Raw genomic sequence first — 16,425 nt, 5'->3', positions numbered from 1 at the left:
GACGGCGTGCATTAATTCCAAGGTTTCCTAAGTTGGTAACATTTTTTCCTATTCCCCAGAGTAGCCCGCATTAAACCCGCCCGTTTCATATCGCCATCCTCAGTCATATCGCATTTCTCTCGCTTTCCCTAATGCTTCCCAACTCCTAGTTGATGTACTTTCGCCTCAATTCGATGAATTGTCGCGGCCCGAGCACGCTTCCTTGGGGTATTATCGCTCCAGCGCCTGCCTCTCTTCCCGTTACAGAGCCCGACGCCTCTGATGCAATGCCCCTCTCCGGAGTACTTTTACGCCCCACCACCACTCCACGGGGGCCCGCCACAGCACCAGCACTCCCCGGTGAGGCGGTCCCCCTTCGAAGGGCCTGGGGCCCGCCCAGAGCACATGGGCGTGCCCCTCGAGCCGAGACCCATGTCCAGGGGCTTCTCCTCCGACTACGAGGAGGGCGCTTCGATGTCGAGGGCTAGCCGCGCCAGTTCCAGGGCCGGCAGGGTCCTCCGCTACGACAGCGATGGCTACGTGGTCGAGTACGACGACGACGAATTCGAGGACGAGCGGGGCCGGCTGTCCACGGCGGACATAATAGCCAGCCAGTCCCAGGACTACGTGGACGAGAAGTTAGCTGAGTACCAGGCGACCATCCATCAGCTACAAGGTAAGCGAGCATTCCCGCTTCTTTATCAGCTAGTTTCCGATCGAGATGGGTTAGAGTTCCGAGTTGCCTAATTAGTAGTCCGCCAGGCCGTGAATTGATGGAAGTCTATGGCGCCTACCTAGTGGTACGCCGCTGTACTCGGTCGTGTTGTACGAAATCATTCTTACACACACAGACACATACTTATTAAGGCGCGAAGAACTCAAGGACTTGTTTTCAATTTAGTAATTCCGTTATTAGTTCACGACGATAGTGAAAAATGTTTTTTCCAAACAAAAATATCAAAATAAATCTTTGTACTTCTGCATTAATTATTAAAAACACTTAGAATTAAGCGTATTCGGAGTTTACTTCGAAGTCACTGTTTAGCCGAGATCAGACAATAGTTTTTGATGGTAATAATTCTGACAGTTTTGATTTTAATTGAGGTCGCAATTGGAATTCCAATGGCAGTCCGGAAATATACACTTTTTAATGATCCAGGTAAAGTTTGATATTGATTTTTTAGGTGTTATAATAGTTTTCCATATCCTGTAATATTTGCAATCGATCGAGGTAATAGAATTTCTTCCAAATATTATGTGTACGAGAATCCTAGCCATTCCCATAACTGTTAACTATTTAACATTAACCCATACCTTCCCTCATAAAAAATTATTAGTGTTATTCGTCTGATTTGTCCAGCTCAGAAATATGTAAATGTATTGATGAACACGTAAAATGATAGGGTGGCATCCTCTCTGACCTAACTCTGGGAAGATACATGGAACATATAATTTACCATATTGAAAAAGTATTTGCGGAAAACTAGTTGAAAAATATAACGCCGAAAAAATAAAGGAACTTCGCAACCTCTCTTTAGTTATGTCCCACGTGGAATACTCTTCGAGGTGCCTGAGACATTATCCAAAAACTCTGATCAAATGAATGAACAAAATTCAGAGAGAAACTTCCAAAATAGTCTTCAATTGCGCGATTTTAATTATGATATCTACTGATTATTTCACAAAATATATACAGTGCTGGTCGGGTATTAAAAAAGAAATAAAATAGTGCATTTGGAATGTTAGGATAATTAGGTAATTAGAATGAAAAAATATAAATCGAGTGAAGGATAGAGGAAATAAAGACACTTGTATTTTACGGGTGTGCGACGTGAGATGTCTGGATAGCGGGGATAATTGGAGTGGTAGTTATATGTATGTACAGCGGAGGGGAAGAGAGCCAGAGAGGGGTGGCTAATAATAGTGAACAAAAAGGTAGGAAGAAGCGTTGTAAACATGGAGCAAGCGACTGATAAAATATTATTTATAGAAAATGAGGAGGTACTGGGTATGGTGGGGTAAGAGAGGGAATTATTGGAAGAAATCCTAAGGAGGCATGGATGCAAAGGATATTGATTGGCAGTGTGATGTTAAAGACTATGACTGAGGGCAACTATAGGCAAGCGAGGAAGCGAAAGGAATAGGATAGGCAAGTTGGACGGAATGAAGGGAGAAACGAAATATGCAGAAATGAAGAAGAGTTTAATGCGGTGCCATAAGTCAGGTTTTAAAAAATATGTCGTGTTTTATCGTGTTATAGTCCATCCAAAACCTACATTTAACGGTAGAATACCAATAGAAATGCCGTGGAAAGTACCGAGGGGTGAGATCGGTGGGTCAGGGAGGTCGGGAAGGGAATGTTGTTGCTTCGCGGAGGGGGGAAGGGGAAAAGGGGAGAGAGGTAGGCACCACATGCATGTAATGATACGGATCGTACCGCAATACAGTTAAGTGAAATATATGTACTTTATAATGCAATAATTCCTCAAGATGCGATTTCACACAATCGATGGTGACATTCAATTATTTAGCTGTTCTTTTAGTTTGTATCATCAGCTGGACCAAAGAAAAAGAATAATTTAATGCTCCGTTGTCTTTATTTTTAGGTTAAGGCAACGAAGTATAACCAACCAACCGGTAACTATTGTAACAAACCGATGATCAGATACCACGCAGTTGTTCTCTCTCTCGTGTGTTCCAACCTAATTCGGAGTGCGATTATTCTCCCGCGCTTTTGATAAATGTGATGTTCAATTTTGACGCCAGATGGCAGCTCTCGTCCTTCCTCCCATCCTGTCCTATCTTCCATTTGCTCAAGTTGTCTCTTTAAGAGCGCAGCTTGTTTCAGCGTGCCATCACCACACACTTTTTGTCGTCGAAGCAAACAGTTACTGATGTTATTTATAGCTCCTGGCTCTCTTTCCATTCATTGAAAAAAAAAGATATTTTCGCTCGAAGAGAAAATAACACAGTTGCCGTAAGCATAAAAACTGATATCTTTGAACCAGTTCAAAGATAATAGGATAAACGAGGACGGAAACAAATCTCAGTGAATAATATCTGGTGATGTAAAGATACCGAAAAAAATAACAATTAGTCCTCTAAATTTGTAATTAGTTGTGGGTGTCAATTACAGTTTTTAAAAGATGAAAAAAGATAAGGGCTAGCTATGAGTGGATTCCATTTACGTTTCAAAATACCTTTGAAGTGAGCCTAAGTTTCATGCGAGACAACAGTTTCTTCTTTCAAAACATTAAGAAACCATTTTTACAGAGATTTTGATGTCTCAATGCAGATTAACATAAATCATGGAAAAGTATAAATAAAGTATTAAATTGGCTAATAAAGGAAAAATGGTGTTATTTAATTCCGTTGTAAAGATTATTACTGGTAATTTAGGGGACGTGGTAGTTAAGTGGGTAGAGCTCCGGACTACTGAGCAGTGGGCCCGGGGAATCTACCCCGGGATAAGCCCACTGCTACGGGCCTCCTGAAACCTCCGGGCACCCTCAGAATCACCAGAGCTTTGTTTTATCGGGTACCAGATCTTACTTCTGGGAAACCATAGGCGGCATAGTGCATAGGAAACTGGCCGCCATTATTACGCTTTTGATGTGTGAATTTCACATGCCGTCGTGATTAGCGAACTCCATCCTTACCTTTTAAAAACGGAACATCGGGTTGATGACTGTGATTAGTGGTGGATAGGTACGAGTATAGGTCGTATTTCATGTTTTTGGAGATAGCTTCTTTTGACTTCCGGCTGCGATATAGACAGTTTTCGGTTTTCAAAATCAGGACAGAATTGCACCAAGGTTGATGATGAAGGTTCGCTGCCAGATTTAAGGAAACAAGTAAAGATTACTTCAATGTAACGATTAATATCTCACTTCCGAGGGTGTATTAGAAGTAACATTCATATTTTCGTATTGCACCGATTAAAAGTACGCTTTTTCTGAAAAAACGCTACCGGTGGCTCAGTTACTTTTAGTCACTTGCTCCCTGTCACTGATTCAGTAGTATTTGATATAGTCTGGAGAATTACGAGGCAGACAATCTGTTCCTCCGGGTTCTCCTATACGAGACGTGCTAAATTCTACAACCTGTCATTGAGCTGACGTGGCTTGTCGTAAATCACTCTTGACCATCTTTTGTACGCCTTCCTTTGGTTGCTTGCTGCCCTCAACGTTTTCACGAAGCTGATGAGGAATTCCAATTTGTATCCCTTGATCCTGTTTGGCCATGCCTCACCGAGCGTCTGGTTCATTTGTTACTCGCTCTATTGATTTTATTTGTCTACCATCCTTCCATAGCTCTACGTTCTCACCGCTTTTAATTTCTTATTTTGTCACTGCCATCGTCCAACCACAGAGAAAAATAAGCTCTATTTATAAGGTGTCATTGATCGCTTCCCTATCTTTCCAAGGTCCAAGTCGCTTGAGCTATCTTCTCAGCCGCCTCACTCATTCTCACTTCCATCGTTGGTGGCGCCCTGCAACAAGAATTGTGCCTCCTTGAAGAAGGGCATCGCCTACAATGGCAGGAACCATTTGAACATGGCAGGCATAGCAGGCAAGCAGGCAGGCAGGCAAAATTTGGTTTTCGTCCTTCCTTGATTTCATTTGAACTATTTATTACTTCCTTATGTCGGTTCCAGGTAGTTACCCCACGTTATGACTCCATTAATTTGATTTGATTTTCTCTCCTATGACCCCACTCCAAATGGGCTAAATAGTATCCTCGTCCAATAGACTTCCTTCTTCCCCGAAAATTCATTTAACTGCGTCATCCGCAAAACTCAGCGCCTTTATCCCCCCCCCCCCCTCCTTTCACCTTATGTCACCACACCGCCTTTCCGTTTCACTTGATGTCGTTGATGGTCTGTCGACGAGTGGATTATTTACAAAGGGTTATAGCGTGATGAATGAACCGGCCTCAGATTTCTTTATTTCAGCATTACTTAAAAGTGAACTTACTCTCCATTTTTATTTGTTCCATCCCTCGACTCTTACAACAATACCACATGCCTACGAAGTCGACATTATGCCCACAATTTGCGATGCCATCATAACCAAGGTAAAGTATTTCTGATATTATTACGAACTGTTGAGATTTTCCGAAGTTCCTCGTGATCGCGAGAATAGATTAATTGCTTGGATAGATTAAATTTCACTATGTGGCTGCTTTGTGGGCACTCCTATTTATCACTTTGTCGATCACCCGCTTAATATCCTTGATGAAAATAAGTAGATACATCTTATAGCTAAAAGGCGAGTTACGTAATCAATGCCGACAGATTGGAATCCGATGGCGGGGAAAGGTCTTAGAAGCTTCCGCTCTGATCATTGTCTTCTGCCTTCCCGAAACCATCTCCCACAGATTTTATTTTCTTCCAGCCAAGGCTTGAGTCAATTGTTAACTTATATGAAACAGAAATGTTTGAGGGGACCCACGGCCACGCCCCCTACCAAGTCAGCTTCATTTTCACTTCTATGCGTATTTTATTGAGAATTGGGAAAAGGTTTGTCTACCGGTCAATGTAAACTTTTGATAAACCAATGCACTAAACACTGCAGCATTTTTAAGCGTCATCTAACACGACGCTAACCACGCACCTCCCTGCACTACGTGGTACCTTTCTTCAATTAAATACTTCTCTCCACCCTTAATTCCCTTCTTCTCTCTTCCTCCCCCTATCTCGCTCTCCCAACATCCCCTTACCCATTCCATGTACGACATTCTTTTATTTTTATTTTTTAAAATTTATATATACCGTGCAAGCCACCGCCAGGGTGTGTGGCAGGGGGTGAATACACACCATAATAATATTACCTGAACATGACCCTACCGCGGTCGAACAATGTTATTATGATCCCCTTACGTCTGTGCAACAAATGACATCTTCAACACATGAACGACAATCTTCAGCACTGCATTGTCACTCAGTATACATATATCTCCTACGTCCACCTGCCTTCTTTGAATATTTCTCTCTCTCTTACTACCTATCACACCGAGAACTTGTTCGTTTTCCTCCCGTTATGTCAATTATATTTTTTTCCATTTTTGCCCACACCCGCGTCTCAAAAGCCTCCGATTTGAAATAAAGATATAATTATAAATCACACTTTTTGACTCCTTTAACTAGTACGTTGAAAGTGAATACGTATGTATATATTGGGGCACCCTGAGGGTACGAGTAATTTATTTGTCGGTGGAGAGAATGGAGAAGATAAAGGTTAATGGATTCGATATTGTGGTCGTAACAACGAGTTGAAAATAATAAGGATTTAAATAAACAAGTCCTTGTATTGGCTTCAGATATATCGTACTCTTTCCCAAGGCATATATAGGACAAAGTTTAGTTATTTATTTGAGTACCCCGCAAGCCACCACTAGGGTAGTGGCAGGGGGCGAACACGCATCAGAATAATTTTGACCCCAATATGACCCTACCGCGGTCGGACAATGTTATTCTAATCCCTTATCTTTCGTGGAAAAATGACATCTTAAATCTATCTGATCTACACTTAATTTCTCTAATTTTACTAACGTGATCTCTCTTACCGTAATCCAATGGGGATGATTATACATTTTCCACGTCACTGCTAAAGAGACGTTCTTCCAATTTATGCAACAGATTTAATCTGCACTTTTTTATTTTGCTCCATGAATGATTCCCAGCCTTGCTGCTCTAATATTTTGGATACGCTACTAAGTGTATCATAACAACGTTTTACAAATCTAGCTCCTCTACGCTGCACGCGATCCAATTAGGCAATTAATCCAACTTTTTGAGTATCCCATATACTAGAAGCATATTATAAATGAGACCTAACCAGAGAAAGATAACATTTGTTTTTGACCTTTTCATCACATTTCCCTCTTCTAATAAATCCTAATTTTTTGTTAGGTTGTCTATATATTCCCCGCATTTGTTTCAGTCAGGAGAGGTCGTGATTGATGTTATCACCCAAGTATTTAATCGAATGAGTTTCGTACTGTGTAATGGGAATTCGGTGAAGGGATGTTGTTATTTGTGAATGTACATAATAGGTAATGGTTTAGATGACACTCAACGACTATGAATTCTGGATATCAATTTGATGCTCCGGGATTGGACTGGAAATTATTTTTTTTGTTTTTATATTTTATTACCCTGCAAGCCACCGCTAGGGAGTACCTTGTTTTTCTTCAGGGAAGAAAACCGATGGCGCTTTGCATTATTTCAGGGGAGACGGAATGCTGTCAGAGGCTCGTACCACGAATGATAAATGTGTGAGTTGAGTTCATCCTCAGATGGCGCGTGAATTAGGCTCTCCGGCAGTAGCCGAGGGCGGGAATGGCCACGCCCTCATCGCCTACGCTGAACAGGGGCCAGCACCGCGAGGCTTCACCCACCAATTGCTCGTCCGACTCAATGTCAGTAATCCGCGATCCATGTTGTGATTGAGTAGTGAGAAGCGAAAGTCCCCCAGGGATGTTTCAAAGGAAAGCATGGCCTGTGCCTTAGAAACGGCTGGGTCGTAAAAATGGACGGAAACGGTGGTTATCGAAGTATGCACTTGCGTTTATCGCATTTTCCCGCATGGCCCATTGTACTGATAGAGGCGTAACTTTCGAGTGGTTCCACATTTAAAATATTATAATTTTTTAAAGACCTTGAGAAATAACTGGTCGTCAATAAGTTGATGGCACAAATAGAAGGGTTTGGAAGGGAGGTTTTGGAATTGAGAAAGAATTTCTGACGTGTGGGTGATTTACGGTAGAGGATAGAAAGAGACTTGCACGGAGTTTCTTGTTGACTGCAGTGGCTGAGAGATGGGTAATTGGGAAGAGGGAACCAAAGTATTTGGAAGGTTTTGAAATGTGGTCGCGGAGAAAGGAAGGTGACGCGGATAGATGGGGTGGGAAATGAGGAGTTGTTAAGGAGACTGGGGGAGGAAAGGTGCCTGAGACAGATGATAGGGAGAAGAAAACATTTTGTTTGGGACACGCGCTACGCAGGGAATGTTTGCTGAGGAGGACCATTAAGGGGAAGATGAAATGGAGTTGAAAAGAAGAGAGAAGAATGTTTGGAATGCTTAGAGTCCTGAAGAAAGGAAAAAACTACAAAGAGATATACTCAGAACAGAGCGAAATAGTTGATGTTTAGCTGATACCTGTTATGAGCCAGATTCACTAAAGACGATGTGTTGATAGAAATTCCTGCCCATGATTGCAGTACGTATGGTTGATTTAATGGGCGTGTACGTATAGATATACGCACGTAAGATATACGTACCTACATCCGAGGTTAGCAAATCTCATCTTCTATCATAAAACTGTTGTGTGTTGAGTGCAGTAACCATACAAGGCTTTTATAAAAAGTATTAGTGACAATTTTTTCCTGCTGTGTGCGTGAAGTGCTGGATTCAGACCGTCGATTAAGTGTGCGCATGATCACTGATCGTATTTGAATTGATAAGATGACAGTGCTCAAAATTATCACTGAAAATTTGGCGATGCGAAAGATATGCGCTGAACACGTCCTCCTGAAGATCTTGACGGACGACCAAGAACAGAGCCGAGTGCCTTCTTGCGAAGACCTTTTACAACGACATTGCAGCGATTTCCCAAACCCTTTACACTCCCAGCTTAGCACCAGAAGAATATTGGCTATTCCAAAAGTGATAACCTCTCCCAAAGAACACCACTATTGGACCTTAAGTGACATCAAAGCAGCTTGCACGTGTGCCCTTAAGGACCTTCCAGAATCCGCCTACCAGGGAACCTTTGAGTCGTGGGAAAGCCGCTGGCAAAAGTGTGTCGATTCTCAAGGGATGTATTTAGAAGACTATGGAGGTATTTTAGCAATATTTTAAATAAAACGATTTTTCCGAAACTGTTCCCGATACTGTTTATTCCAACCACGTTTATTTTTCCGACTTCATTTAAAAGATTTTATCGTACATCAACGTATGCTATCAAGCTGAAAACTTATCATTGCCTACACGTTGAAGAGCATAAGTTATTAGGCGTGATTAGCTGGGAGAAATGACATTTCTTTGATTGCAAAATCTGTCAATTAAAACTTTTTCTGACGAATATTTGTTTTCGACCCTACGAGCCTAACTTTAGAAAATAACCCTCGTATATGAACCCTATAACAGCTTTACAATAAACAATACTTTGGACCTGATAGATTTTTTTATATTTGTGTGAATTCTGAAATATTATTAGATTAGTAAAAGTATTTTCAGATAAAGTAGGGAACTTGAATAAATTTTCGGGATTAAGTATTGAAAAATAAGCACCCGTTTCTCAAAGCTACCGGCCAGTTTAAAAGTTCTTGCAATTTACACAGACGGAGTCTGCAGGTAATAATTAATTTTGGGAACATACTGAAGGCTATTTTTAAAAAAAATTCACATTGCATCCCATGGAATGTGAATGTTCTACGTTATATTTTGAGGCTTTTTTCAGGGTTTTTGAGGCTTTCTTTTCGTACATGAGTTTTGTTGCATGGCTTCCACATGTCTATGCTACTTCTCATCGCATTTAGTGGCTGTTTCTTCGCATAGAAATCCTTCTTTGTCGTTCATGGAGACACATTGAGTAGAAAAAATTGCGATATAGATCCGGTCCAATTTACAGATGATAGAGAAGACAGACTTCAGAGAAGAAAGAGAACCCGACCAGGGTACCAGTCAGTATGGAGAAGGGGAAAGGTAGAATCTCAAGATGATATAAAAGAATAAAAGTACAGCCGATGTTGGGTAATTATGGAGGAATACTATGGAATGGCAATGCCACTGTCGCAAGGGGATGAGTTTTCTATTTCGCTATTTGAGAATCACCAGCGACGGATGAAGCAAGAGGGATCGGCATAGTAAACAGAATAGTAGTGGCGACGTGGAATGATGTAATCGGAAGAAAGAAATTGGTAATATATAGGCATATGTGGGCATTTTTATAAGCTCTCTTCAGTTATGTGAAGGAAGATGATATTCTATTCTTTTATAGAGTTAACTATGAGACCACGTGATATTTGGGTTGGGAGGCACAATCTATCTCCATTTCTCTAAACAATCCTGAAGTATGCGATTAATCCTAGTCAGTAGATTTTTGGGGAGGCGACCGACAGATGAGGTAATTTGTGTGATTAGGGATAGACAGGAAAGGATAAGGGTGCAGGGAAACCCGACGTTGGCATTAGCCCACTCTTAACGAAATGCGCCAAGGGGTCCGAAGCTGAACGTCCCACCCGACGGACGGCATACTCACTTAAAGTGCCTCAATTAGGGATAGGGATACTACTGAAAATTATCTGCCGCCGCCGGGATTCAAACCCGGGCCCTCTGAGCGGGAAGCAAGTTAGTTAGCCACCGCACCATCCCAATCCTTGCGATTAATCCTTAAATATATAATCTTATGCTTCCTTGAGATCGAACCAAAAACTCTTAAGGCTATGCATCGATCTTCGTCTTCCATCTCTTTCCCTCTGGGAAGGGCCTCTCTGTGTCATCAAGGAGGATTGTCGACATGACCCTTGACTGGTTACACGACACGTCCTGTACCTGGCGCAAAGTGAGAAGACGAATATCACGAGGAAATCTGTTCTCTCTCTTGCTCTGCTAGTTTCTTCCGCCATTTCAAGGTATAGTGCGGAATCCGGACCATGGAGGGAATTTGTTGTCGCAAGGAAAATCGCACGGTTGAACCTTATGCGTTTAGCAAAGCCTAATTCACTCGTGGTCATCTATAAGTAGCTTGAATTATAACTGCCGTCATGACCGCGGTATGAACGTGGTAGCCTAGTGGGTAGAATGTTGGACTACTGACCGGGGGCCCCGGGTTCGATTCTTGCGTACATCTTTGGACATCCTCGGCTTCACCCAATTTTTGTGATTTTTCGGGTTTCAGATTTTTTGGGAAATCCCAGGCGACACAAAGAATAGGAATTGGTCCTCCCGACCCTTCTAATGCGTGAATATCGGATCCCGCTAGGTTTCGTAGGACGTGAATTCTGCCCTCACATGGTGTCCACACAACCTTATGGCTGAGAGCTGTTATAGTATGACCGCGATCCGTTGTCTTCCTGACGTTTTGCAAATTACAAGGGGTTTTATTTTGGACTTAGCGCCACGACCATGGTCAGTGTACCACTTGCGAGAGGGAGTGCTTAGGTCCAAATGTACCAGTGTTTCCCCCCCCCAACGCTGCTGCAAGTGGCCGTCTTAATTATGGCTGTTTTATAATAGGAAAGGCCCCTCTCCTCACCCTCCACCTCGCATCGCTTTTTTCACTTATTTTCCCATTCTCGTCTCACCCTTCCCTCCTCCATTCCCCGCCTTTCTTTGTTTTTCCGCACTAACGATCTTCAATATTCTTTTTTTTTTTAATCCAAATGGCCGATGAGAAGAAAGAGATCTCTTTCTTCGAGAATGGTAATTTCATTTTGAACCGCGTGCTCGAAAACATCTCTTATCCGTTAATCCGGTGGCAATTGGGTGTTTAAAAAGAGCAGAAGTTGAAACTAACGTCGCGCTTCCGGAACGAGCCCTCCCTAAGTAATGTCCTGTAGGACGTGCACCTCTCTCGAAGTGCTAAAATTAGAACCACTTGAAATCTACAATGTATCTTGCTGATGAAACCCGGTGGAAATAACTCCCTTTCCTTCCAATGGATAAAGCGGGCCTCGAGCATGCCAATAAAGACTTGCTTTATTCATAGTTGTTCTTAGAAATACTCTCTTGAACGATTACTTCCAGTTCAGTCGACATTTCTATCGGTGTTTTTCAGTCCTGCAGATTAATGGTCACTGAATTCACATTTCCAAGTACGCGCGTCTTTGTCTGTTATTTCGAATGAGTTAGAGTGCCGAATTCATTTTCTAGCAAATGTCGCCATCTATAGTTACATCGAAACATATCTTTGGATTTTTCCTTGAGATTGGTTACTAATAGTTTTCACTAAAAGGAGGCGCTCTCAAGTGTTTTGAGAGCGAACCCATTAGAATTCCTTCAGAGCATATTGGCCCATTAGTTAAATAAAACCATCCAGTTTCTCGTCTACAGACAATATTCTCCTCGCTTTGTTCAAGATCATCAAATGCGATTACCGTGTTTCCTATAGTTAGCTGACTTTCAGGGTCGAAGTTTTAGTGAAAAATGGTTTTGTGGAATTAGAAAAAATTAGTTTATGAATACGAGATTATAATTAATATGATCTTTCATATACATTCGGTGTGAAAAAGTTGCCACTATGTTCCGTATTCGATTTTTTACACTTTTTTTAATTGGCTAGTCATAATATTTTCAAAGAAGACGGAAGAGAATTACAGAATGTCTTGATGAGGTTTCGAGATGTGACTATCAAATGCTAGGTAAAGAATTTTAAATTAAAATCTTTTATTGCACTGATTGGGTTTCAAAAAATATTGTCACATAAAGTTTCATTCCACCAGAAGGTATTATACCGCGTAATATGTTCGAAACCAGGTGGTGGAAGAAGATTTTTTAATTATAGAATTTATTAAATTTTTCTTTTTACTTTTCAAAAAATAACTGTCGATATCCCCAGGAAAATAACCAATCCCAGTATTTTTAAACATACCAATTAATTTTTACTGCCCAGACACTTATTCTTCTTACATTCGAAAAAAATCTGTAAAAATTACAATGGTTAAGGGTAATACTAAAATATCGTTGGCAAGCTTCATCAGAAGGTGCAGAAACTTCACGTAATTTAAAGCTGTACCTGACGTTTTGAGAGGCACTCACTTTGTACGATACTTTTCAGCATTTCCGCAGTATACCGTATTCCAAATTCTTCTGGATTATTCTTTGTTATAATTAATTCCTAAAAATCATTTCCTTCATTTCTACATTCAGCTTACATTTCTTGGTTCACAAATGGCTATATTATTGCATTTGGAATGCTCAATGGGGATGGGCGCCAGCCAGTCTGGTTGAGTGGTGGGGGGGCTAGGGGGTGGGAGGTGAGGAGGGGTGAAAGGCTCTCTCTCCCCTCCCTCATCAATCGTTTCTGCCCCTTCCTCCACCTGCCACACTCCATTTCCTTCCAAAACTTAATGATAATCACCGCTGAGACTGCTCTGCGAAAATTCAACGCATTTTTCCTGAAAATAGGCGTCTATTATCCTTAAAGAATAACGCTTTCTGCCATTCAGTGAAATATTTTTTACTAAAAGAAACCAAAATACTCTTTTTTATGATGAGAAGTTCCATTGTTTGGGATCGTCATGGTCGGAACTACCTTGCATAAATAACTTAAACATATTAAATCATTCATTAGAGCACTATCATCGCAAAGGTGTTGTGTAGATAAAGACATGATTAAACAAGCATTTCGAAAACACTTTCTCTATCCCCCGGGTAAGTGCCCTTTGCTAATGAACCGCTTACCTTGCGCACTTTTTCAATGAATTATTTAACCATTTATCTCGCACGAGTAAGCGTGACGCACTTTTTAAGTTTTAAAGTAGTTGAATGCATTAAGAAGAGCAATCACGGGGGCTAAGTTCTAACGTTTAGAACAAGGATAGATAGAGGTATAGGTTTCGTTGGGGGTCAACCTGACCTCAACCCTGAGCGGGGGAAGTAGAAGAGGGAGGGTAGACGGTAGTCATTGGAATGTGAATAAAACCACCACCTCGGTCATAAGCTCAAGGATTGGTTTGATAGGTTGGCGTAGGGCTGACTTAGTGAAAAGTCCAACGACGTGTGGGATCCATAATCCGCCTGTAATTACTCAGAAATATATGGTACTTGAAAAATCACGTACTTTGTGTAAGGCTGAGGGGTGCCCTGAAGTGTCTCCCGGAGTCGAACACGACTCTCCAATCAGTAGCTCAGCGCTCAATCCACTGTGCTACCCGCTATCATTAAAAAGTTTTTCACAGCATTTAATTTGAGGGGGTGCTCGTTAATTGAGTATGATTGCATCCGAATAAAAGAAATGCCAATCCATGAAGAGCGTGTCTGGGTCCGTGGGTGAAGGTGTTCTTTTTCCCCTCCTCCCCCGAATCGGCCCCCACGTTATAATAACTTAGAGGCAAACTAATTGACGAAATTGATACGTTAAAAAGTGTAATTACGTTCATTAAATTATTTGCAACACATGATGCAATGGAAATAAATGATTTCATGTGTATATCTGAAAATACGAAATTCATTCCTCTCTAACTTTCAAAATCATAATAATTAATTTCTTCGGATATTATTGAAAAATGTGCATTGCCTCAATATTATTTCACAAAAACTTTTCACATTGCTGGGAAAACTTAACCCAAATAACTCTATTTCAAATTAAATATTTTTTGACTTGGAAAAGTTTTCAGGCAGGCTTTTTTTCATTTTACGCTTTTAGTTTTCAAGGATTTCCCTTTCAATCAGGAAAGGAACTTTAAATTCATTTTGCTTCTCTGTAAACAACGAACAGAAATCTAACGAAAAGAAATAGATCTTTAGTAAGTTATGATTTGCAACGAAGATAATATAGAATCATGAAGAATATAGTCGCTCCTCAGGAAAACTCTGTAAATGAAACAAAACAGAGTTATCCGCTTTCCTGGATGCTTGACAGACACCTTACTGATGCATTTTAAACTAACTTTCTGCCATAATGTTTTTCGTCTTATAAGAATTTAATGAAAAATATGCTTTTGAAATTTGTTCATTCATATTAATTTTAAATAAAAAGTAATGAACGTTGGTGGTTCTACTGCCGAAGCAAACTAATCCGTGTACCTTCATCCCTTTTTTACTATCGTATGTGAGCGTGGTTTCAAAGAAATGTTTTCGCTGGGGTAAGTATTTCTTTAAAAAATCTGATAATATTAAATTTATAAGACCGAGGACTTTTGCGTTAGAAAGAGCTGCTTTTTCTTGCGATAATACTCGAGGAAGATTTAACTCCAAAAATCAAATTCTCTCATTGAATTCACTAGCACATTCAAACATTCCAATCCGTTTTATGATTGCCTATTCATGGTGCAGCTGCATATCAGTGCACATATTTGACGGAAATTCATTTATTTGGACGGAATTTGAGACGAAATGTGTCGAGTAGTAAAAGCGTATTATATTAACAGGAAAGACGATGCATATGATATTAATAGGGTGGGAGATATTAAGAGGAAATGAAGAGTTTCATACTAAAAGGAAGGATACTGGGTGGGAGAGAGAGGAGTCTCTTGGAAGATGTCAACGTTTTGCCATTACTTTCTTGATCAATCAAACTTGCTTCTGGCGCGTAGATTTCAACTCGTAAAAAATAAACTCAATCCTTCAAACGCGAAATGAAAAAAACATATCTTAAGTCATCTGTAACAGGCTTTAGGACTCGGGCTTCTTTTCCGGTCGTTCCTTTCATTAATGCATGGCTAATGATTCGACCTGCATCATTGAGTTACAGCATTTGTGAAAAAGTAACCTTTTAATTGGTGTCCGCTTTGAATGCCTTGGGAGAAATAATGCCATTATCCTGTCACCGTGTAATTACATTTACTAAAATGAGAACCAATGGGCAAAATAAAAACAGTTGACCCATTAATAGTCAGTTGTTTTCGCCAGCTAGTAAAAGATAGAACTATTTAATCCAGAAAAATACCACCCTCAGCGTCTCTCAGATTCTTCTTGCATCTTTCTTGCTGTCTCCGCACTCCTTTGGTAAACATCTCGAGAAGCTTAGTCATGCGTAAACGCTGACTTGACAAGTCAGTGCCGTTGGAGTCCACTCTCATTACGGTGAGTCAAACGCGGTCGAGGCTTCAGGAATGATACCAAAAATGCTTCAGCGGCGTTGCTGTGCCGATGTTTATAATTCCCGCGTCACATTAATTTATATTGCTTCATTACGATTAAAGTGATATCTACCAGTAGAGCGAGGAACCCAGTGTCCGAGATCGCGTGACTTACGACCTCCCTCCCCTCCATCACAATGCAGGTTCCACCGATTGCCCTGGCAAGGCTCGCGTTCTCGATTGGGGACTTATAAATAAATAAATTGTAAAACAAATACCAACTGTAGAACTAAATCTCTCTTATGCATTGTGCGTCGCTGCTCTTAAGCGCTATTTATTCAGTTTCACATAAGAGGTCTCGCAAAAATATACTATAATTTCTGTGAGACCTCTTTTAGTGGGTTTCTTTTTTCCCGTAAGCAGCTGATTGTTTCCGACTGCGCTAGGCATATTTGAAAGAGCCTTTCATCAGCTTCGAGATCACTGTCTTTGAGTTCTCACGCCGCCATTCCGCTTGGCTTTGTTTACCTCCTCCAGCATTCCTTAACTGGTGGAATTTTGATTAGGGTGTTCTGATGTTGGCGTTAGATTTGGACGTTTTAGGGCCTTCACACAATCTGTTATGGAATTCGATATTGGGGGAGTGAAGTATTTCGGATATTTTTTTATGAGTGTGCCGGTCTGAGTGTTTTATCGTT

The 16,425-nt window shown here is 40.9% G+C and overlaps 1 protein-coding gene across 1 annotated transcript in view; it reads left to right on the top strand.

Annotated features, from left to right (window-relative positions):
* The first annotated feature begins 443 nt into the window (after nucleotides 1-443).
* The window catches only part of LOC139700179 (muscle-specific protein 300 kDa-like), a 341,062-nt gene continuing 325,080 nt past the window's right edge, over nucleotides 444-16,425 (top strand). Inside the window, exon 1 of the mRNA XM_071598761.1 lies at nucleotides 444-655. Coding sequence (XP_071454862.1) covers nucleotides 454-655 — 202 coding nt within the window. The 5' untranslated portion in view covers nucleotides 444-453. The remainder of the gene's footprint in view (nucleotides 656-16,425) is intronic.

This window comes from Hetaerina americana, unplaced genomic scaffold (assembly GCF_022747635.1).
Source record: "Hetaerina americana unplaced genomic scaffold, ioHetAmer1.1.p SCAF_10, whole genome shotgun sequence".
Taxonomy (NCBI): domain Eukaryota; kingdom Metazoa; phylum Arthropoda; class Insecta; order Odonata; family Calopterygidae; genus Hetaerina; species Hetaerina americana.
This window is presented reverse-complemented; position numbering and strand designations above follow the sequence as displayed.